Source organism: Ovis aries, chromosome 12 (assembly GCF_016772045.2).
Source record: "Ovis aries strain OAR_USU_Benz2616 breed Rambouillet chromosome 12, ARS-UI_Ramb_v3.0, whole genome shotgun sequence".
Lineage (NCBI taxonomy): Eukaryota > Metazoa > Chordata > Mammalia > Artiodactyla > Bovidae > Ovis > Ovis aries.
The window spans coordinates 79,491,342-79,514,498 of record NC_056065.1 but is presented as its reverse complement, the minus strand read 5'-3'; the positions used below and the strand labels follow the sequence as shown (position 1 = coordinate 79,514,498).

General features: G+C 53.7%; 1 protein-coding gene across 3 annotated transcripts in view; it reads right to left on the bottom strand.

Annotated features, from left to right (window-relative positions):
• SYT2 (synaptotagmin 2) overlaps nucleotides 1-23,157 on the bottom strand; it is an 85,895-nt gene that overhangs the window by 6,000 nt on the left and 56,738 nt on the right. For 2 of the 3 annotated variants that reach the window (XM_027976132.3, XM_042229493.2), the window contains exons 2-6: nucleotides 3,004-3,191; nucleotides 2,028-2,194; nucleotides 1,196-1,315; nucleotides 908-1,075; nucleotides 599-766 (exon numbers count right to left, since the gene is read on the bottom strand). In XM_027976132.3, coding sequence (XP_027831933.1) covers nucleotides 599-766; nucleotides 908-1,075; nucleotides 1,196-1,315; nucleotides 2,028-2,194; nucleotides 3,004-3,175 — 795 coding nt within the window. In that variant the 5' untranslated portion in view covers nucleotides 3,176-3,191. Of the gene's footprint in view, nucleotides 1-598; nucleotides 767-907; nucleotides 1,076-1,195; nucleotides 1,316-2,027; nucleotides 2,195-3,003; nucleotides 3,192-7,421; nucleotides 7,749-23,157 lie in introns of those variants that run through there. The other variant, XM_042229492.2, reaches the window with a different exon arrangement.

Genomic DNA, 23,157 nt, shown 5'->3' with positions numbered 1-23,157 from the left:
CGCGGTGGTCTTCAGAGCCCCTGGCACCTCCCATCTGGTGTCAGTGCCAGGGGGCAGGGACCTCGAGACCAGAGAGGAGGACAGTGCGTCGCCGCCAGTGCGGTGGCGCGGCGCCGCAGCGTCTCAGAGGAGGCCTCCCCCGCGTCCAGGTCCGGGGGGCCTGGTGCTCCGAGGGCAGCGTCTAAACGGAGGCTTTGTACACAGCAGAGGCTTTGTACACAGCGGGGGCTCGTACTCGCTGAGTGTGTGAGCAGGTGCTGCAGCCGCTGCCGCTTCCGGCAAGACAAGCCCGGTGCTGAGAACCCGCTCAGACCGCGCGGGCCTTCCCTGCGGGCACACGAGGCCCCGGGCGGGTCGCTGGCGCTAAGCAGGCACAGGGCCTCGAGGGAAACAGGAGCGCCGTGTGCCCTGCGCCTGCGGCCTCGCCGGGCGGCTGACCCACGGGGGCCGCCCCGCGCCGCCCCGCCCTCTTCTCACCACCCCGCCCCGCCTCACCCCTTCCTCCTCCTCCCCGCCCCGCCTCCTCCTCCTCACCCCACCTCCTCCTCCGCCCCGCCCCGCCCCGCCCCACCTCCTCCTCCTCCTCGCCCCACCTCACCTCCTCCTTCTCCCCGCCCTGCAGGTCCCGCCATTCCTCGATGGGCTGCCCCAGGTCCACTGTGTTCATGGGCACCTTCACCTCGCCGATGATGTCGTGCTTGGAGAAGCGGTCAAAGTCGTAGATGGCCATCACCAGGGTCTTGCCCCCCAGCTCCTGGTATGGCACCTGCAGGGCACAGGCGGGATGACGGGGTCAGGGCAGCTCGGGGGCGTCCAGAGGCTGTGGACACCGCAGGGACTTGGGCTCTGGTCCCGGCCGAGCTGTTCCGGGCCTGGGTCACGGCCCGCCGCGCCTCCCGCCTGTCACCTTGAAGGTGAAGGTCTCGTTGAAGGCAGGGTTCAGCGTCTTCCGATGGACTTTGGTCTCATATTTCTTCTTCTTGTCTGGAAGGAGGAAGACCTTGACATAAGGGTCCGAGGTGCCGCCCATGTCCAGGGCGGGCAGTTCTGCAGCCTGCAGGACACCCACAGTGAGCTGTGAAGAGAGCGGGCGCCCGTCAGCCCCCCCGGGGGCGGGTGCCAGGCAGGACGCCAGTCTCCACGCCGCAGGGGACTCGCCGAGAGGTGGTGACCTGCCCCACCCCCACCCCCCCACCTGGTTGGCCTGGAAGTCGTAGTCCAGGGAGAACTGCAGCTTGCCCAGGTTCTCCGGCTCCTTCTCCTCCTCACCCTCGCCCTCGCCCTCTGTCAGACCCGTCTCCGCGTCGTCGTCATCCTGGGGGGCTGCAAGAGCGGGGTGCGTCAGGGACAGAAGGGGGCCACCGCCATGCAGATCCTGCCCCGGAGCTGGCAGCGCCCCGGTCCTCCCCATGCAGGCCGCCACCCCGGGCAACACGTACCAGGCGTGCAGGCCGGGCGTCCAGGCCGGGCGCGTCCACAGGGAGAGGAGAGGAGACGGTGGTGAGAAATCCCGCAGCTCAGACGAGCCCGCGAAGAGCCGGGGGCCGCTCTGCACCTGGGCCCCCACGCACACCCTGAGGCCTCCCACGCCCACACTCTGAGGCCTCCCGGGCCCCCACGTGCACCCTGAGGCCTCCAGGCTGATCCCTCCTGCCATCCTCTGCACTGACTCCTTCAGGAAGAAATGTCTCACACAACAAACACGGGGAAGTGGGGTGCCCAAGAGGAAACACAGGACACCTCCAAGCCCTTTCTGGGCTGGGCCCCCGGGAGACGGGCGGAGAGGAGACCAGTCCTCTGAGTCCTGGCCGGCCTGCTGGCCCTGCCAGCGGGAACCCCAGGTCCCCCATCGCTCTGCGGGGCTCGCCCCATCAGCCCCGCTGGCAGAGCAGCCCGGCCCCGCCCACCTGGCCGCCCCGCCCACCTGGCCGCCCCCGCCCACCTGGCCGCCCCGCCCACCTGGCCGCCCCGCCCACCTGGCCGCCCCGCCCACCTGGCCGCCCCGCCCACCTGGCCGCCCCGCCCACCTGGCCGCCCCGCATGTCCTTCATGCTCATGGCGCTCTTGGCGCCCTTGCTCTTCTCCTTCTTGTTCTTCCTCTTCTTGCAGCAGCACTTCTTGCAGACGCAGAAGCAGCAGGTGAGCAGCAGAAGGCCCGTGACCACGGCAATGGCGATCAGCGCCCAGGGGGGCACTGCCCGTGGGAGACAGCGTCAGCGGTGCCCGCCGGGCAGCCCACAAAACCCAGACGGGCAGAGCGTACCCTGTGCCCCTTCACCACCCCTGTGGGGCCCAGCCGGGCTCTGCTGAGATGTGACTGTGGCTCACACGGAGGATGGGACGGTCCTTGTGCAGACCTGGTGGGGGACGGGGGTGGGGGACGGGGGTGGGGACAGCCTTCGAGTGCAGTGCTGAGAGGCTGAGCTCCTTAGTGACCTGGGGGAGGGGGTCAGTGGGGCCAGCGCTCGGCTGCTCCCCCCAGATCTGGACTTTGGGTGTCTCCTCACCGTCTTCACCAGGAATCTATGAAGCAGTGAGTGGAAATCAGCCAGTCATGTCCGACTGTGTGTGACCCCATGGACCATACAGTCCATGGAACTCTCCAGGCCTGAATACTGGAGTGGGTAGCTTTTCCCTTCTCCAGGAGATCTTCCCAACCCAGGGATCAAACCCAGGTCTCTTCCATCGCAGGCGGATTCTTTACCAACTGAGCTATCAGGGAAGCCCCGGTGGGGAGGGGATTATTTTCTAACAGAACTATTTCAAAGTGTAACTGGAAGACTTCATCTTTAGATTTCACCTTTCGAGTCTTCTAAGTTGTAAGAACATTCTGCCCAGGGAGGTGAGGGCACATAAACTCCCTGTTCCTTTCATTAGTGACAGACCCCTCTGCCGGCCCCACCACCCCCGGTCCTGAAGGGGATCGCCAAATAATCCAGCCTAGAGCCCAAATGTTAGGAGAGCCCGCAGCCGTCTGCCCGCCCAGCACACAGGGACACTCACGAGGCAGCTTGACTATCTCGTTGAAGAACCTCTCCTTGAGCATGGCAAACACGTCCTCCTTGCCCTCGCCTGCACCCCCGCTCTCTGTGGAGTTGTCCACCGGGCCGGCGGGCATGGCGGTGGTGGCGGGGGCCACCATGGGCTCCTGGTTCCTCTTGAAGATGCTCCTCATGGTGGCAGAGGGACAGCTGCGGGGGAAGGGGGCAGGGTGAGCCCCCCAGAGGCCCGAGTGCAGACGGCTCTGCCCACAGGCTGCGGAAGGTTCTTCCAGAAGCTAAAGACTGTGGAGAAAGGCCATATGTGACAGACCCACAGCAAACATCCTCGTGATGGAGAAAAACTGCAGCCTCACCGCTAAGATCGGGACCAAGACAGTGGTGGCCACTCTCGCCACTGTCGCTCAGCAAGCAGAGGGCGTCCCAGCTGCAGCGGCTAGAGAGCAAGAGATAAAAGGGATCCGGATTGGAAAGGAAGCAGCAAAGCAGTCACTGCACGACATGACGCTACCCGGAAAATCCTGATGGCGCGGCCAGAAATCCTCTAAAGCCAACATCGCACAAAAGGAACGCACAGAAGCCTCTGGCCCCGATGCCCTGTCAGCGAAAGAGCGGAGACGTTATGAGGAAACTCCACTCACCGCTGCATCAGAGAGAATAGAATACCTAGAGGAACCTACGTGCGGAGGCAAAGGGCCTGCGCTCAGAAAACCGTAAGCACGGATGACAGAAAGCAAGACGGCACGAACAGACGGAGAGATGCGTCGTGTTCCTGGGAGAAGCGATACTGTCGAAGTGACTGTACTACCCAGAGGAAGCTACAGACTCAGTTCAGTGCAGCCCTGTCAAATCACCAATAGCATTTTCCACAGAATTAGAACAGAAAATTTACAATTTTGGAACTTACAGAAACACAAAAGACCCCGAACTCCCAAGGCAATCTTGAGAAAGAAAAACGTAGCTGGAGGAATCAGGCTCCTTGAATTCAGACTAAACTACAAGACTACAGTCATCAAAACAGTATGGTGCTGGCACAAAAAACAGAAATACAGATCAATGGAACAGGGCAGAAACTCCAGAGATCAACCGACTCGCCTAGGGCACCTTATCTTTGACAAAGGAGGCTGGCCAGAATACACACTGGTGTAAAGGCAGTCTTCAATAAGTGGTGCTGGGAAAACGGGACACTTCCTAACACCGTAACACAAAGTAAACTCAAGATGGCTTAAAGACCTAAATGTAAGGCCAGATAACCATGAAGCTCTTCGAGGAAAACACAGATGTAAGTTTGACATAAACTGCAGCAAGATCTTTTTTGACCCATTTTCTAGAGTAGTAAGAGTAAAAACAAAACAAATAGGAAAGGGATACGTCAAGGCTGAATATTGTCACCCTGCTTGTTTAACTTCTATGCAGAGTACATCATGAGAAACGCTGGGCTGGAGGAAGCACAAGCTGGAATCAAGATCACCGGGAGAAACATCAATAACCTCAGATATGCAGATGACACCACCCTTATGGTGGTGATGAAAGTGAAAGAGGAGAGTGAAAAAGTTGGCTTAAAGCTCAACATTCAGAAAACGAAGATCATGGCATCTGGTCCCATCACTCCATGGGAAATAGATGGGAAACAGTGGAAACAGTGTCAGACCTTATTTTGGGGGGCTCCAAAATCACTGCAGATGGTGACTGCAGCCATGAAATTAAAAGACGCTTACTCCTTGGAAGAAAAGTTATAACCAACCTAGATAGCATATTCAAAAGCAGAGACATTACTTTGCCGACTAAGGTCCGTCTAGTCAAGGCTATGGTTTTTCCTGTGGTCATGTATGGATGCGAGAGCTGGACTGTGAAGAAAGTTGAGCACCAAAGAATTGATGCTTTTGAACTGTGGTGTTGGAGAAGACTCTTGAGAGTCCCTTGGACTGCAAGGAGAGCCAACCAGTCCATTCTAAAGGAGATCAGCCCTGGGATTTCTTTGGAAGGACTGATGCTAAAGCTGAAACTCCAGTACTTTGGCCACCTCATGAGAAGAGTTGACTCACTGGAAAAGACTCTGATGCTGGGAGGGATTGGGGGCAGGAGGACAAGGGGACGACAGTGGATGAGATGGCTGGATGGCATCACGGACTCGATGGACGTGAGTCTGAGTGAACTCTGGGAGATGGTGAAGGACACGGAGGCCTGGCGTGCTGCGATTCATGGGGTCGCAAAGAGTTGGACACGACTGAGCTACTGAACTGAACTGAAGTGAACTTTAAAGCTTTTGCAGCAAAGGAAACCATAAACAAAAAGGCAACCCACAAAATGGAAGAAAATATTTGCAAAGAGGCTGACAAAGGATTAATCTCCAAAATATACAAATGGCTCATGCAACTCAATATCAAAAAATTTAAAAGGGGGCAGAAGATCTAAACAGATATTTCTTCAAAGAAGACATACAGACGGCTAAAAAGCACATGGAAGGGTCACCATCACTAATTATTAGAGAGCACAGATCCACACTCCAGTTGGGCATCGCCTCACACCAGCCAGGATGGCCTGCATCGAGAAGTCTGCAAAGGAAACCCTGGAGAGAGGGCAGCCCTCCTACACTGTTGGTGGGAACGCAGATCGTTGCATCCACTACGGAGAACAGCATGGAGGTTCCTTAAAACATTAAAAACAGAACTACCAGATGACCCTGAAACCCCACTCCTGGGCATTTACCTGGACAAAACCATAATTTTAAAAGATACATGCGGCCCAGTGTTGACTGCAGCACTGTTCACAGTGGCCAAGACATGGACGCAACATGCATGTCCGTCGGCAGTGGAGTGGAGAAAAGCGCAGTGCACACCGGGATACCACGCGGCCCCGAAAAGGACAGGCTGATAGCCCTGCAGTGACATCAGTGGGCCCGGAGATGAGCACGCTGAGTAACGTAAGTCAGACAAAGACACAGACATCGCTCATCTGCGAAATCTAAAAGAAATGGTACAAATGAACTTATTTACAAAACAGAAATATAGTCACAGATGAAGAAAGTAAACACGGTTAACAAGGGGGGAAGGGATGGGAGGGATGGGGGATTGGGACTGAGAGATACGCAAGACCATGTGTGCAGTGGATATGAGGGCCTGCTGCGCAGCGCCGGGGAATGCTCAGCACTCTCTGGGGACTTACACGGGAACGAACCTGAAAGAGCGGGGCTCTGTGTGGAACAGATGGGATACAGCTGAAACCAACATGATACTGTAAATCAACCTCAATGAAAAAATATTTTTAAGCCTTTTTTTTTTTTCAACTTAATCCCTTTAAGTTCAAGGGTACTTCCAGCGGCAGCCACACGACCATCCCTCGGCGGCATGTGCCCCCAGGGCTGCGCAGAACCCCCCTTAGTCACACATACACACCCACTTCACAGAGGCAGAAACAGAGCCTGGGCACCCTCACTCACGCAGAGCACGTGGCTTTCCTGAATCCCATTCCACCTGAGCACACCACCCAGGGCAGGAGGCAGCTCACAGCGAGAATGAGCTGTCCTCCCAGACCCACGCTGGCGCCCAGCACCCCACCCTCCAGACCACCCTCGCCCTGCGCCGCAGGCCCCATCCACACCTGCCCAGGGCGGGGTTCAGCCTCTGGTCCAGGAAAGTGGCGCCCATGTCCATCCCCAGAGCCACTCCCTCCCTGGGCTGAGTCGGGGCCTCTCGCCAGCCCTGCCCCCTCCCCACAGCAGCATGTTAACTTCCTGTTCAAGCGAGTGTGACTCTTCGTGACCCCATGGACTGTGGTCCACCAGGCCCCTCTGTCCATGGGATTCTCCAGGCAAGAATACTGGAGTGGGGTGCCATGCCCTCCTCCAGGGGATCTTCCTGACCCAGGGATGGAACCCGTGTCTCCTGCCTGCGGGCAGATTCTTTACTGTCTGAGCCGCCAGGGAAACAAGGGCTGCTCATTACTAACAGAAGTAACCCAGGTTTACGGGGGAGGGCAGGAGAGCTGGGCGACATTCCCCAGGACCCTGCCTTCCACGGACAACTCAGGCCGGTGTCTTTGGAGGATCTGCAAAGAATTCTTCCCTGTGTTTTATGTGTTGAGACCACAGTGAAAGTGAAAGTGAAGTCGCTCAGTCGTGTCCGACTCTGTGACCCCATGGACTGCAGCCCACCAGGCTCCTCCCTCCATGGGATTCTCCAGGCAAGAGCACGGGGGTGGGGTGCCACTTCCTTCTCCAGGGGATCTTCCCGACCCAGGGCTCGAGCTTGTCTCTCCCCTGCCTTGGCGGCAGGTTCTTTCCCAGTAGTTTCATCTGAGAGTGTGGTATTCTGCATTTCTCATGTAAAATTTTGTCCCAAGTATTGTCGTTTATCGTGACAATCTTCCCTTCTTACTTAAATAGCTATGTAACGCCCAGCCGCGCAGTCACACGCACCCCACCTGTGTAGCCATCCGCTGTTCCAGCTTGGCTGGTTTTCAAGTTCTTGCTGCTAAAGTATTCTTGTGATGGTCTTCATTTAAGGTAAAGTTCTTAGTTTTTCAGCTCTGCGCCCCTCCCCTCCCCACTGAGGTCAGGGGGGCGGACATGCCCCCCCCCTGCCGGGCCACAGCGGGCACCCAGGGGCGCGCCCCTGGGGATCCAGGTCATCAGAGGAGAAGCCAGGAGCTTCACAATCCCCCAGGGTTCTGCCGCGGGCACATTTCAGAGCCCTCGTCCTCGTCCTCGGTGGAGGCCGCTCACTCCCCGCGTTCCGCCAGCTCCTTCCTGGTCCAACAGCCCCGCCCGGAGACGCGCCCTGAAGGGCGGGCGGCGCCCCCGCCCTCTGCAGCCCCCGCCCTGGCCCTGGCCCCCACCCGCCGCCCTGGCCCTGGCCCCAGGGCCCTGGAGGCCTGGCCGAAGGCGGTTCGCACCCGCAGGACCCCCTCACTCCTCCTTTCCCCTGAGGGGTGGAGTACATTCAGAGGGTCGCGCAGCCACCACCTCGACCCAACTCGAACGTTTCCTCCAAAGAGAAGCCCCACTTCCTCGCCTGCCCCTCCCCACGCGCTCCCTCCTCCCAGCCTGGGCAACCCCTGATCTGTGCGAAGATTCCCGTTTCCACTTCTCACACCGACGAAATCCCACCACACGGGCCTGGTGCCCTGCCTCTCCCGCAGCGCAGCGCCGAGGGCGCCGCCGTCAGCACCTCATTCCTCTGTGGCCGAGGAATGTTCCTCCACCCCCGTCACACATTTATCCATTTATGGACATCGGTTATTTCCGCCTCGGTTTCCTGAACAGCTCTGTGCATGCCTTCATTTCTCTGGGATAAATACCCGTGAGTGGAGTTGCTGGGTCATATGGTAACTGTATTTGACATTTTAAAGAGCTGCCGAACGTCCCCAACCACTAGGGAGATCCGCGTGGGAGTTCCTTAACAAACTGAAATCCGAGTCCCCACAAGGTCCGGCACTCCCGCTCCGGGGGAAATATCCAGACAAAACTTTAATTCAAAGAAGATACATCCACCTCTGTTCGCAGCAACGCTACGCACTATAGCCGAGACACGGGAGCAGCCTGAACGCCCCCAGCGGGGAATGGCTGCGGAGGACGCGGTGCACGCGCCGCGGGATAACCCGCAGCCGTCGCGGAGAACGAACCGATGCTGCCTGCAGCAGCGTGGCAGAAAGATCACACAGAAAGGGAAGTAAGCCAGAGAGACAGCCACCACGAACGTGGCGTCACATGTCACTCACGTCAGACCTGCAGCATGACGTGAACCGACTTACAAAACGGAAACGGACTCACGGGACAACAGACGTGTGGCTGTGGGAGGAGAGGAGGGAAGGACGGGAGTCTGGGGTTAGCAGGTGCAGACGGTTACATGCGCAGCAGATAAACAAGGCCCTCCTGCACAGCGCGGGGAACCACAGTCAACACCCTGTGATAAACCCTAGCGGAAAAGAATGCTTTACGAAAGAACATATGTGTGTGTGCGGTGTAACTGAACCGCTTTGCTGCACAGCACAAATTAGCACACTGTAAACCAACTATACTCCAATCAGTAATTTTTTTTTAATGGCCGCACCGATTGACTTTCCCGCAAGCACTGCACGAGGATTCCGGGTTCCGCACACCCTGGACAGGACCTGTGGCTACTGGCTGTCCTAGCCGAGCGGACGGGGTGCCCTACTGGGCTTCTGCGTTGCCTTTCTCTGATGACTAATGATGCCAAGTATCCTTCCACGTGTTTATCGGCCATTTGTATGTCTCCTTTAGAGAAATGTCTATTCAAATCCTGTGTCCATGTTTTAATTGAATATTTGTCTTTTTATTGTTGCGTTGTACGAGTTCTTTACATATTCTGTACCCGTCCCTTTTCAAACACGTTTTGCTAATATTCTCTCTCATTTTACGGTATCTGTTCCTTCTTTGATGCACCTTTGAAGCACAAAAAGGTTTGATTTGGATGATGTCCATTCGTCTGTTTCTTTCACTGCCTGCGCTTCTGGCAGCGTGTCTAAGAAGCCCTCACCTGACCCAAGGGCACAAAGATTTGCTCCCAGATTTCCTTAGAGGAGCCGTGTGCTTTTAGCTCCTACATTCAGGTTACGAAGCACTGAGTTCACCTTCAAGAATGTGTTTTGTGTATGGACCTCCATTTGTTGCAAAGACTATTATTCCCCCGCTGAACTGTCTTAGTGCCCCTGTAAAATATCACCTGACCGTGAATGCGAGGTGGTTCCTGTGTTCTCTATCGCATTAACCTGTCTTTCCATGTGCCAGCACCGCACTGTCTCAATCACTGTGTAAAGTATTTTTGGTTCTGGGGGCCAGGCAGTGGTTGGCTGCGGCTGCCGCCGTGCAGGATGTGGGTTCCAGGACCAGGGATCACACATGCGCCCTTCACTGAAGTGCAGAGTCCCGACCCCTGGACCACCAGGGAAGTCCCTGTCATAAAGTTTTTAAATTAGACAGTGTGAGTCTTCCAAATTTGTTCTTTAATAAGATTGTCTTGGTTATTTTGGGTGTCCTGAGTTTCCATACAAATTTTAAGGTGTGTTTGTTTAAAACAAGATTGCCATGTTCATTTCTATTAAAAAGCAAGCCATCTGGGATTGTGACCGGGACGCAGTGGGTCTGAGGTCAGTGTGGGGAGCGTCTCCACCTTAACAACAGTGTCTTACAGCGCCTTTCCCTTTAAAATCTTCTGTAATTGCTTGCAACGCTCCCTTTCAGTTTCCAGCGTAAAGCCTTACACTTTCCTTAAATTTGTAGATATTTGAGTCTCTTTAATACTGTGGTAGGTGGACCTGCTTAATTTCATTTCCAAATTGTTCATTACTAACATATGAATGCAGTAAGTTTTCATGTACTGGTCTCGTGTCCTGCCATGTGAGCTGGCTGCTAGTTCTGACGCTGTTTGTGACATGCACTGTGTATTGTATATATGTGGGTGTGTGCGTGTGTGTGTGGTATAGTGTGTGGTGGTGTGTGTGTATGTGTGTGGGTGTCTGTGTAGTATGGATTGTGTGTATAGTGTGTCTGTGTGTGTGGTGTGTGTGTATGGTGCATGTGTGTGTGTGGTGTGTGTGTGTGGTATGGTGTGTATGTAGTCTGTGTGGTCTGTGTGGTGGTGTGGTGTGCTTGTGTGTGTGTGTGGTGTGTGTGTGTGTGGTATAGTCTGTGTGGGTGTGGTGTGGTGTCTGTGTGATTGCGTGTGGTGTGTGGTGTGTGCATGGTGTATGTGTGGTATGTGTGTGTGTGTGTGGTGTGTGTGGTATAGTGTGTGTGTGTGGTGGCGTGTGTGTGTGGGGTGTGTGTATGGTGTGTGTGTGTGTGGTGTGTGTGTGGTGTGTCTGTAGTGTGGTGTGTGTGTGTGTAGTGGGTGTGGTGTGTGGGTGTGGTGTGTGTGTGTGGTGTATATGTGTGTGGGTGTGGTGTGTGTGTGTGTGTGGTGTGTGTGTGGTGTGTGTAGTGTGTGTGTGTGTGTGTGTGTGTAGTGGGTGTGGTGTGTGTATATGGAGCCTGTATACGCAGGCTTTTGGCACACTCACCCGCCGGCCGCAGGTCCCGTGCCCGCCCGGCCGCAGTGCTCGGGGCGGCAGCCGGGCTGGCACCCCAGGATGCCCACTGCTTGCCCGATGACGCCAAACAAGTCGCTTTCTGAAACTCAATTTCCTCAAATAAAAGCTGGGGGAAATAATACCCACGGTGCAAAACTGGTGTGCAAATGACGAGAATAAAGTCGCCGGCGTCCGCCTGGAGGTGATGCTCAGGGCCGGTGACCGGAGCCGACCCCAGCGCCCCTTCCCCGGGCCGAGCGGCCCGCGCACAGCAGAGGCCCGGCCCAGGGGCCGAGCGAGCGGAGCCGGAACCAGCCGGGGGCCCGCAGCCCAGCGTCGGGAAAGCCCGCCGGGGCCCTGAAGTCCAGGAAAGGGGGCAGAGCGGGCGGCCGGGCGGGGCCCCCAGGGAGCGCTCACAGCCGGGTCAGAGGGTCTGGACCCAGCCGGTAGGAACCGGACACGGGACGGGGCTGGGGTCGACCCTGCGTTCACTCAGCGACACCGGCGGCTCACACCCTGCTCCGCTCGGGGCGGCCCGCAAGCTGGACGGCAGGCGGCCGCGCGAGTAGAGGTGCAGCGGGGAGGGATGCCGAGCGGAGGCCGGGCGGGCTGCTCCGAGGCGGCTGCATCTGGCCCACTCTGGGGGCGCAGGAGTGCCTTCCTGAGGCGCTGGCGGTGAAGGGGCCTCCAGGCACGGAGGACGTGCGGGGGCCCAGGGATGGGAGCGGCGGGGGCCCAGAGCCCGGAGGAGCCCCGCACGGGTGGAGGGGGCCGCGGGACCAGACACACAGCCCTCTGGCCACAGCAGGGAGGGCTGTCTGGAGGAAGGGGAGCTGCTGGAGGGTTTACGCATGCGTGTAATATGATCGGTGATCAAGGGGTCAATCCAAGAAGACGTAACAATTGTAAAGCCGTGCACCCAACTCAGGAGCACTTCGATGTGTAAGGCAAATACTAACACCGAAAAGAGAGATTAACAGTGACACAGTGGGAGGGGGGCTTCAATACCCCACTTTCAACAATGGACGGATAAGCCAGACAGAAAATTAACAAGGAAGTACAGGCCTTAAATGATGCATTAGACGATATGGACTGAACGTCTTATTGCAAAATTCAGACTTAGATTGAAGAAAGTAGGAAAACCATTATGCCATTCAGATATGACCTAAATCAAATCCCTCACGATTATACAATGGAAGTGACAAATAGATTGAAGGGATTCGATCTGATAGACAGAGTGCCTGAAGAACCGTGGATGGAGGCAGTGATCAAAACCATCCCCAAGAAGAAGAAATGCAAATAGGTAAAATGGCTGTCTGGGGAGGCCTCACAAATGGCTGAGAAAAGAAGAGAAGCGAAAAGCAAAGGAGAACAGGAAAGATATTCCCACCTGAATGCCGAGCTCCAAAGACCAGCCAGGAGAGACGCGAAAGGCTTCCTGAGTGAACAATGCAAAGAAACAGGGGAAAACAACAGAATGGGAAAGACTAGACGTCTCTTCAGGGAAATCAGAGACACCAAAGCAACAGACATTTCATGAAAAGTCGTGCACGATAAAGGACAGAAGAGGTATGGACTGAACAAAAGCAGAAAATAGTAAGAAGTGGCAAGAATACACAGAAGAGCTGTGCACGATACAAAAAAACAGTCTAATGATCTGGATGACCAGCATGGTGTGATCGCTCACCCAGAGCCAGACAGCCCAGAGTGTGGAGTCAAGTGGGCCTCAGGAAGCACCACCATGAACAAAGCTAGCAGAGGTGATGGAATTCCCGCTGAGCTATTTCAAATTCCAAAAGATGATGCTGTTAAAGTGGTGCACTCAACACACCAGCGAATTTGGAAAACTCAGACTGGAAAAGGTCAGTTTTCATTCCAGTCCCAAAGAAGGGCAGTGCCAAAGAATGTTCAAAATACCACACAATTGCACTCATCTCACATGCTACCAAAGTAATCCTCGAAATTCTTCAAGCCAGGCTTCAACAGCATGTGAACTGAGAACTTCTAGATGTATAAGCTGGATTTAGAAAAGGCAGCGGAACCAGACATCAAATTGCCAACATCCATTGGATCACAGAAAAAGCAAGGGAATTCCAGAAAAACACGTATTTCTGCTTCATAGACTACACTAAAGCCTTTGAATGTGTGGATCATGACAAACTGTGGAAAATTCTTAGAGAGATAGGATTACCAGACCACCTTACCTGCCTCCTGAGAAACCTGTATGCAGGTCAAGAAGCAACAGTTAGAACCAGACATGGAACAACGGACTGGGTCAAAATTGGGAAAGGAGTATGTCAAGAGTGTTCACTGTTACCCTGCTTATTTAACTTATATGGAGAATATATCATGAGAAACGCCGGGCTGGATGAAGCTAGAAAATGCCAAGCTGGAATCAAGAGTGCTGGGAGAAATATCAATAACCTCAGATATGCAGATGACAACACCCTTATGGCAGAAAGTAAAGAGGAGCTAAAGAGCCTCTTGATGAAGGTGAAAGAGGAAAGTGAAAAAGCGGGCTTAAAACCCAACATCAGAAAACGATCATGGCATCTGGTCCCATCACCGCACGGCATTAGATGGAGAAACAATGGATTCAGTGACAGACTATTTTCCTGGGCTCCAAACTCACTGCAGCCATGAAATTAAAAGACGCTTGCTTTCTGGAAGAAAAGCTATGACCAACTTAGACAGCATATTAAAAAGCAGAGATACCACTTTGCCAACAAAAGCCTATACAGTCAAAGCTATGGTTTTTCCAGAAGTCATGTATGGATGTGAGAGTTGGACCATATAGAAGGCTGAGCACCAAAGAATTGATGCTTTTCAACTGTAGTGTTGGAGAAGATTCTTGAGAGTTCCTTGGACTGCAAGGAGATCAAACTAGTCAATCCTAAAAGGAATCAACCCTGAATATTCATTAGAAGGACTGATGCTGAAGCTCCAATACACTGGCCACCTGATGCGAACAACTGACTCATTAGAAAAAGACCCTGATGCTGGGAAAGATTGAAGGCAGGAGGAAAAGGGGACGACAGAGGATGAGATGGTTGGATGGCATCACCGACTCAACAGACATGAGTTTAAGCAAGCTCCAGGAGTTGGTGATGGACAGGGAGGCCTGGCGTGCTGCAGTCCGTGGTGTCAGAAAGTGTCGGACACGACTGAGCGACTGAACAGTAACATAGAGCATCGCATCCGGAAGCAGCAGACACGCACTCTTCTCAAGCGCACGGAACAGCCTCCAGGCCTGACCACATGCTGGGCCAGAAGGGAGACTCAGAAAATGTAAGAAAGCTGAAATCATAGCAGGCATCTTTTCCGATCACGACGTTATGAGATTAGGAATAAACTACAAGAAAAAATATTAAACCAAACAAGTGGAAGCTAAACAATACGCTGCTAAACCACCAATGGGTCACTGAGGGAATCAAAGAGGAACTCAAAGACACCCAAAGACAAAATGGGGCAGCGATCCACAGCCACGGGACACAGCGGAGGCAGTTCCGAGAGTGACGTTTTCGGCAGCACAGCACTGCCTCGGGAACAAGCAAGCTTTCAGAGGGACAGCCTAACCAAACAGCCAGAGCCACCAGAGGAAGAACAAAGAACAGCTGGCGTCGCAGAAGGGAATAAACCAGAGAGGCCAAGGCGGAAAGAGACAGAGACAAAGAGAACAACGGCAGGGATCAGCGGAGCTAAAGGCTCATTCTCTGAAAAGATAAAGTTGAGAAACTTCTAGCTAGATTCATCGAAAAGAGGGAGAGGACCCAAATCAACAGCACGGTAAGTGAAGACGGAGAGGGCACAGCCTACGCCACAGAGCCGGCAGGGGTCAGAAGAGACTCCCCCAAGCAGCCGTGCGCCAACTGGGGGACTCTCGGAAAGGCACCGTCTCCCGAGACTGAGCCAGGGAGAAGCAGAAGGTGTGACCAGACCAGCCACAGCCGCTGAGGTCGCGACTGCGACTCTAGCGCTTCCAGCAAACGGAAGGCCCGGAGGGGATGGCGCCACAGGCGAACTCCGTGAAACGCTTAGAGGACTGATGCTCGCCCGCCGGGGACTGTCCCCGAACACTGCAGAAAGAGAGCCCCAGACTTATCCTACGCGGCCACAATCACCCTGAGGCCAAAACCAGACAAAGATGCCCCAGAAGAGAAAGTTACAGGCCAGCGTCACTGACGACTACAGACACAAAAGTCCCCAGCAGAACACCCCAGGCTGAGCCCAGCAGTGGCCCGAAAGGACCACGCCCCGCGACCAAGCGGGACCTCTCCCAGGCGTGCAAAGACCCTCCCGTGTCTGCAAATCAACCAGTCAGGTACCGCACATTAACAGCTGGAGAATGGAAACCACAGGATCACCTCAACGGATGCAAAAAAAGCTTTAGGCAAAATTCAGCACCCACTGATGATAAATACTCTCCAGAAAGCGGGGGAGGAAACCTGCCTCAACACAATGAAGGCCGTATGGGACAAACCCACAGCGAACAGCATACTCGAAAGTCAAAAGCTGAAGGCGTTTCCTCCAAGACCAGGAACAAGACAGGGATGACCACTCTCGCCACGTTCATTCAGCACAGGTTTGAAGTCCTGGCTATGGCAATCAGGAAAAGAAAACGAGATGGAGCGAGTCCACACTGGAAAAAGAGTCACACTGTCACGTTCGCAGACAGCATGATGCTATAAAATCCTGAAAGCGCTGCCCGGAAACCACTGCAGCTCAGCAATGGGCTTGGTCAAGTTGCAGTTTATAGAACTGATGCTCAGAAATCTCTTTCATTGTTATACACTAACAGTGAAAGAAAGACGTTAAGGAGACAAGTCCACTTACCGTCACGTCAAGAACAAAATACCCACAAATAAACTTACCTAAGGAGGCTAAGTACAATCTTTCAAACTGCACCCTGAAAACTGTAAGATGCTGATGAAAGAAGGCAAAGACGACAAAAAGAGTTGGACAGACATACCGTATTTGTGGACTGGTACGTTCAATATTGTCAAAAAGACCGTCACCCAAGGCCATCTACAGTGCAATCTCTGTCAAATTACCAATGGCATTGTTCACAGAACTAGAACAAAAAAATCTTAAAATTTGTATGGAAACACAAAAGACCCCTGAACAGCCGAAGCAATCTTGAGAAAGAAAAAAATGGAATCGGGGTCCCTGACTTCAGACTATACTACAAAGCTGCCGTCATCAAGCGGTACGGTGCTGGCACAAAACAGAAATATAGATCAACAGGACACGGTAGAGAGCCTCTCAGAGATAAACCCACGCATCTACGGGCAATTAATCAACAAAGGAGGCAAGTCTACACAAGGCTGGAAAGAGTCTCTTCAACAGATGGTGCTGGGAAACTTGGACAGCTACATGTCAAAAATGAAGTTAGGTCATTCTTTAATAGCATACACAAAAATAAGCTCGACATGGATTAAAGACCAAAACGTGAGACCAGACACTACAAAGCTCCTGGGGAAAACACAGGTGGAAAACACTCTTCAACATAAATCACAGCAGCACCCTTCCCTGACAAAACCGTGGCCCACTGGAGAAGGGAATGGCAAAGCACTTCAGGATTCTTGCCTTGAGAACCCCATGAACAAATGAAAAGGCAAAAAGATAGGATACTGAAAGAGGAACTCCCCAGGTCGGTAGGTGCCCAATATGCTACTGGAGATCAGTGGAGAAATAACTCCAGAAAGAATGAAGGGATGGAGCCAAAGCAAAAACAATACCCAGGTGTGGATGCGACTGGTGATGGAAGTAAAGTCCGACGCGGTAAAGAATAGTACCGCATAGGAACCTGGAATGTCAGGTCCAGGAATCAAGGCAAACTGGAAGTGGTCAAACAGGAGATGGCAAGAGCGAACGTCGACATTCTAGGAATCAGCGAACTAAAATGGACTGGAATGGGTGGATTTAACTCAGATGACCATTATATCTACTACTGCGGGCAGGAATCCCTCAGAAGAAATGGAGTAGCCATCATGGTCAACAAAAGAGTCTGAAATGCAGTACTTGGATGCAGTCTCAAAAACGACAGAATGATCTCTGTTTCCAAGGCAAACCATTCAGTATCACAGTATCCAAGGCTATGCCCTCCCTAACCACTAACGCTGAAGAAGCTTAAGGGGATCAGTTCTATGAAGACTTACAAGGCCTTCTACAAGTAACACCAAAAAAAGATGTCCTTTTCATTACAGGGGACTGGAATGCAAAAGGAGGAAGTCAAGAGATTCCTGGAGTAACAGGCAAATTTGGCCCTGGAGTACAGAATGAAGCAGGGCAAAGGCTAACAGAGTTTTGCCAAGAGAACGCACTGGTCAGAGCAAACACCCTCTTCCAACAACACAAGAGACAAGTCTACATATGAACATCACCGGATAGTCAATACCAAAACCAGGTTCATTATATTCTTTGCAGCCAAAGATGGATGCTCTATACAGTCAGCAAAAACAAGACCAGGAGCCAACTGTGGCTCAGATCATGAACTCCTCATCACAAAATTCAGACTTAAACTGAGGAAACTGGGGAAAACTACTAAGCTATTCAAGTATGACCTAAATCAAATCCCTTATGATTACACGGTAAAAGTGAGAAATAGATTCAAGGGATTAGATCTGATAGACAGAGTGCCTGATGAACTATGGACAGAGGTTCATGACATTATACCGGAGGCGGTGATCAAAACCATCCCCAAGAAAAAGGACTGCAAAAAGGCAAAATGGCTGTCTGAGGAGGGCTTACAAATAGCTGAGAAAAGAAGAGAAGCAAAAAGCAAAGGAGCAAAAGAAAGATATACCCATTTGAATACAGAGTTCCAAGGAATAGCAAGGAGAGATGATAAAGCCTTCCTTAGTGATCAATGCAAAGAAATAGAGGAAAACAATAGAGTGGGAGAGATTAGATATTTTTTCAAGCAAATTAGAGATATCAAGGGGACATTTCATGCAAAGATGACACAATAAACAGAAACAGTCTGGACCTAACAGAAGCAGAAGATATTAAAAAGAAGTGGCAAGAATACACAGAAGAACTATACAGAAAAGAGCGTAATGACCCAGATAACCATGATGGTGTGGTCACTCCCCCAGAGCCAGACATTCTGGAGTGTGAAGTCAAGCGGGCCTCAGGAAGCCTAGTAGAGGTGATGGAATTCCAGCTGATCTATTTCAGATCCTAAACGATGATGTTGTTAAAGTGTTGCACTCAATATGTCAGCAAATAAGAAATCTCAGCAGTGGCCACAGAACTAGAAAAGGTCAGTTTTTACTCCAATCCCAAAGAAGAGCAGTGCCAAAGAATGTTCAAACTACTGCACAATTGCACTCATCTCACATGCTAGCAAAGCAATGCTCAAAATTCTCCAAGTTAGGGTTCAGTAGTATGTGAACTGAGAACTTCCAGATGTTCAAGCTGGATTTAGAACAGGCAGACAAACCAGAGATCAAATTGCTAACATCCCCTGGATCATAGAAAAAGCAAAGAATTCCAGAAAAACATCTCCCTCTGCTTCATCGACTACACTTAAACCTTCAACTGTATGAATCACAACAAACTGTGGGAAATTCTGAAAGAGATTGGAATACCAGACCACCTGACCTGCCTCCTAAGAAATCTGGATTCAGGTCAAGGAGCAACAGTTAGAACTGGACATGGAACAACAGACTGGTTCTAAACCAGGAAAGGAGTACGTCAAGGCTGTATATTGTCACCCTGCTTATTTAACTTATATGCAGAGTACATCATGCAAAATGCCAGGCTGGATGAATCACAAGCTGGAATCAGGATTGCCGGGAGAAATATCAACAACCTCAGATATGCAGATGACACCACCCTTATGGCAGAAAGTGAAGAGAAACTAAAAAGCCTCTTGGTGAAGGTGAAAGAGGAGAGTGAGAAGCTGGCTTAAAGCTCAACATTCAGAGAACGAAGATCATGGCATCCGGTCCCATCACTTCATGGGAAATAGATGAGGGGAAAAATGGATACAGTGAGAGACTTTATTTTCTTGGGCTCCAAAATCACTGCAGATGGTGACTGCAGCCATGAAATTTAAAGACACTTGCTCCTTGGAAGAAAAGCTATGACCAACTTAGACAGCATATTAAAAAGCAGAGACATCACTTTGCCAATAAAGGTCCGTTTAGTCAAAGCTATCGTGTTTCCAGTAGTCATGTATGGATGTGAGAGTTAGACCTTAAAGAAGGCTGAGCACCAAAGAATTGATGCTTTTGAACTATGGTGTTGGAGAAGACTCTTGAGAGTCCCCTGGACTGCAAGGAGATCCAACGAGTCCATCCTAAAGAAGATCAACCCTGAATGTTCATTGGAAGGACTGATGCTGAAGCTGGAACTCCAACACTTTGGCCACCTGATGTAAAGAGCTGACTCACTGGGAGAGACCCTGATGCTGGGAAAGATTGAAGGCAGGAGGAGAAGGGGACGACAGAGGATGAGATGGTGAATGGCATCACCGACTCAGTGGACGTTGGTTTAAGCAAATTCAGGGAGATACAGGACAGTGAAGCCTGGCGTGCTGCAGTGCATGGGGTCGCAAAGAGTCAGACATGACTGAGCAACAAAGTCCTTTTTAAACCTGTCTCCCAAAATAATGGAAATAAAAACAAGTTTTAAAAAAACAAAAACAAATGAGAGGGCACTCTCCGCCCCCTTCTGAGTCTGTGTCAGAAGCTTCCTCTGTCCCTTTTTCACTTTAATAAAACTCTGCTTCACAAAAGCTCTTGAGCGATCCAGCCTGGTCCCTGGTCCCGAAGCTCAGTCTTCTTCGGAGATTACGGATCCAACACCGTTCACCGAAAGCTGTCCTCCTGGGGGCTCGCCCGGGATCCTCGGGACGAGGTGAGAACACGTGGAGCTCCAGCCCCTCGCTCCCTCACGCGCACGCTCTCTGCTTTACTCTGCTGACCCTCTGTGTGCCTCTGTGAGTGGACCGCACGCCCTGCACGAAGCCCGCAATGAGCCCCGCCCTGCGGCTTCACGGTGCCTCATCATGGCTGAAGGCAGGCCGGAAAAGGGAGCCTGGTCGGGGTTTGTACCGACCTGCCAAGGCCAAGAGACACCCAACGTCCCTGCGAGGGGGGCAGCCAGAGATGGGCGAGGCGTGTGGACTGAACTCTCCTTTCTCGGTCACCTTTTCCTGGTCTCTTTGACCATTTCACTCGGTGCCATAAATCAAAGCAAGCTCCTCTGTGGCCCACCTCCTAGAGTAATGGAAATAAAAGCGAAAGTAATCAAGTGGGACCTGATTAAACGTTAAGGCTTTTGCACAGCAAAGGAAACTATAAGCAAGGTGAAAAGACAACTCTCAGAATGGGAGATAATAATAGCAAATGAAACAACTGACAAAGGATTAATTTCCATTAATTAATATTAATTAATAGACATTTCTCCAAAGATGACACACAGATGGCCCAGAGGAACACGAAAGGTGTCCGCATCGCTAGTTATTAGAGAGACGCAAACCAAAGTACAGTGAGATGTCACCTCATTTCAGGAGAACAGTTGTCATCAAACAACCCACCAAAATAATGCCGCAGCGAGCCCACTTACACTGCTGGAGAGACGGGGCCTCGGCACAGCCGCCTGGAGAACAGTGTGCAGGGCCCTTAAAAAGCTGAAAATCGAGCTGCCCTATGACCCAACCCCGCTCCTGTGCGTGTATCCAGAGAACAGTGTGGTCCAAAGGGATCCATGCTCCCCTGCGGCCACCGCAGCACCGTTTACAGGAGCCAGGACGCGGGGGCCACGCGGATGTCCATCGCCAGAAGAACGGGAAAAGATGGGCTGCGTGCGCACAATGGGGCACCACTCAGCCACTAAAAGGCACGGGATCGTGCCGTCTGCAGCAGAGTGGACGGTCCTAGAGAGTGTCATCCTGAGAGAGGTCAGTCAGAGAAGAAGCACCGCATGACACCCCTCGTATGCGGGAGTTACTTACAAAACAGGAACAGGCTCACAGACTTAGAGAGCGAGCTTACGGTCGCCGGGGAAAGGCGGGGCAAAGGGACACCAGGGGGGTTGGGACGGACATGCACACACCGCCATGCTTACACTGGATAACCGACGTGGACCACCGTACAGCCCAGGGAACTCGCTCAGTGTCGCGGGGCGGCCTGGATGGGAGCGGAGTCTGCGGGAGAATGGGTGCACGTGTCTGTACGGCTGAGCCCCTTTGCTATAATTGGCTACACTCCAAAATAAAGAGCTTAAAAAAACAGCCAACATGGATGTCTTGTCATCCAGGTTCTTATGAAAGATAAAGACCTCGTCCTGGAGGGCACTGGGGGAGAGTGCTGCTGGGAGGGGGCAGGGTCCGAGGGTGGCTCCCGGGCCTGAGGACTCGGCTGCCCAGACGGCGGGGGGACGAGGCCCATCTGAGAAGGCAGGCGGCACCCGGCCCGACCAAAGCCCTGGGGTCCTCCCCCGGGGCCGCCCCACAGCCGGGGGTCTGCACGCTCTCCCCTCCGCTCCCCACGCCCCCAGCCCAGCCCGCCCCACGACTGCCGTCTCCTGGAGGCGGCCAGGGCCCTCCACTCGTCCTGACGCCCGCACGGCAGCCGGGTGAAGCCCCGGCGCGGCCGTCCACGCTCAGAACCACAGCCCGGCCGGCCTGGGCCCAGCGGCTGCCCGCAAGCCGTTCCCGTCGCCTCTGCCTCCACCGCCAGTCCCGCCACAGCGGCCACAAGCCGCCGGCAAGCTCCGCCCCTCGGCCTGGACACGCGAGCTCAGGCGCTCAGCCGCGTCCGACTCTTCATGCCCCAGGGCCTGTGGCCCCTCGGGCTCCTCTGTCCACAGGACGCTCTGGGCAAGGATCCTGGGGTGGGTTGCCGCGGCCTCCTCCGGGGGCTCTCCGACCCAGGTCTCTTACGTCTCCTGCACCGACAGGCAGGTTCCTGACACTAGTGGCACCGGGGGAGCCCCCCTGAAATCTCCTTAGCTTCTTGGCCCCTGGGCTCACGTCCCACCAAGGCCCATCGTGCCAGCAAACCCCTCCAGGGCCCTGTACTCCCCTTCCTCTGTCTCGTTGTGAGACTCAACCAGCAAAGCACTGGCCCTGCCCGGAGCGGGGAGACCCCAGTTCATGTGTGACCCCAATGCGCGGCATGAGGGCGGGCAGGGCACGGGTGGAGCCCCCACAGGCCCTCGCTGAGCCCTCCTCCACAGGACCCAGGCGCCTGAGGGGGGCCTGACCCCCACTGCCCGCCTCCAGGCTGCCGGGTTCTCGGAAATCGTCCCGCAGCTGGCCCCAGCCGCACCGCCACCCCGGCAAGCAGTCTGCACAGGGCTTCCCAGCCCAGCGCTCAGCCCTCGCGCCTCCCGCAGCCCCCGTCCACACTGGGGTCGCCTGCCGCCTCCTTGCTCCTCTTGGGAGACCTGGAACAGCCGCCCGCCCAGGCCAGCCCAGGCCCCGCTCTCTCTCTCACTCTCCCCCCAGCCCCCCTCTGACCCCCTGGACCCTGCCCACCTTCACAAGCTGTGAAGAGAGGCCACCGAGCCGCGAGGGCACGTGTGCCCATCAGGCGGGACGCCCCGCGACGGCCCCTGCCCGCCGTGCCCTGGACTTGGCTGCGACACTGACTCCTCTGTTCCCCTCAAGCCCCGTCTCTCCCAGGCCTCAGTGACCTGCCGACAGGGACCGGGTGAAGAGACAAAGCGGGCGATTAAGTAGTCGATTCCACCAGGGAGCTGTAACTAGGAAAAGATATGAGAGATCCCTGTAAGGTAGTGATCACTCGGGAGAGCAGGCTTGCTTCATGATTAAACCAAGCTGACTCGATCAGCAACAAAACCATGCAACAGGAGAAGACGCGCCCCGAACAGTAAACCACCCCCCCTCCCAGTGAGCGCGGAGATTCATGACCTCCAGCCCACGCTAACAGTTGATGCTGTGAAAGTGCTGCACGCAATATGCCAGCACATTTGGAAAACTCAGCAGTGGCCACAGGACTGGAAAAGGTCAGTTTTCATTCCAACCCCAAAGAAAGGCAATGCCAAAGAATGCTCAAACTACCGCACAATTGCACTTATCTCCCACGCTAGCAAAGTAATGCTCAAAATTCTCCAAGTCAGGCTTCAACAGTATGTGAACCATGAATTTCCAGAT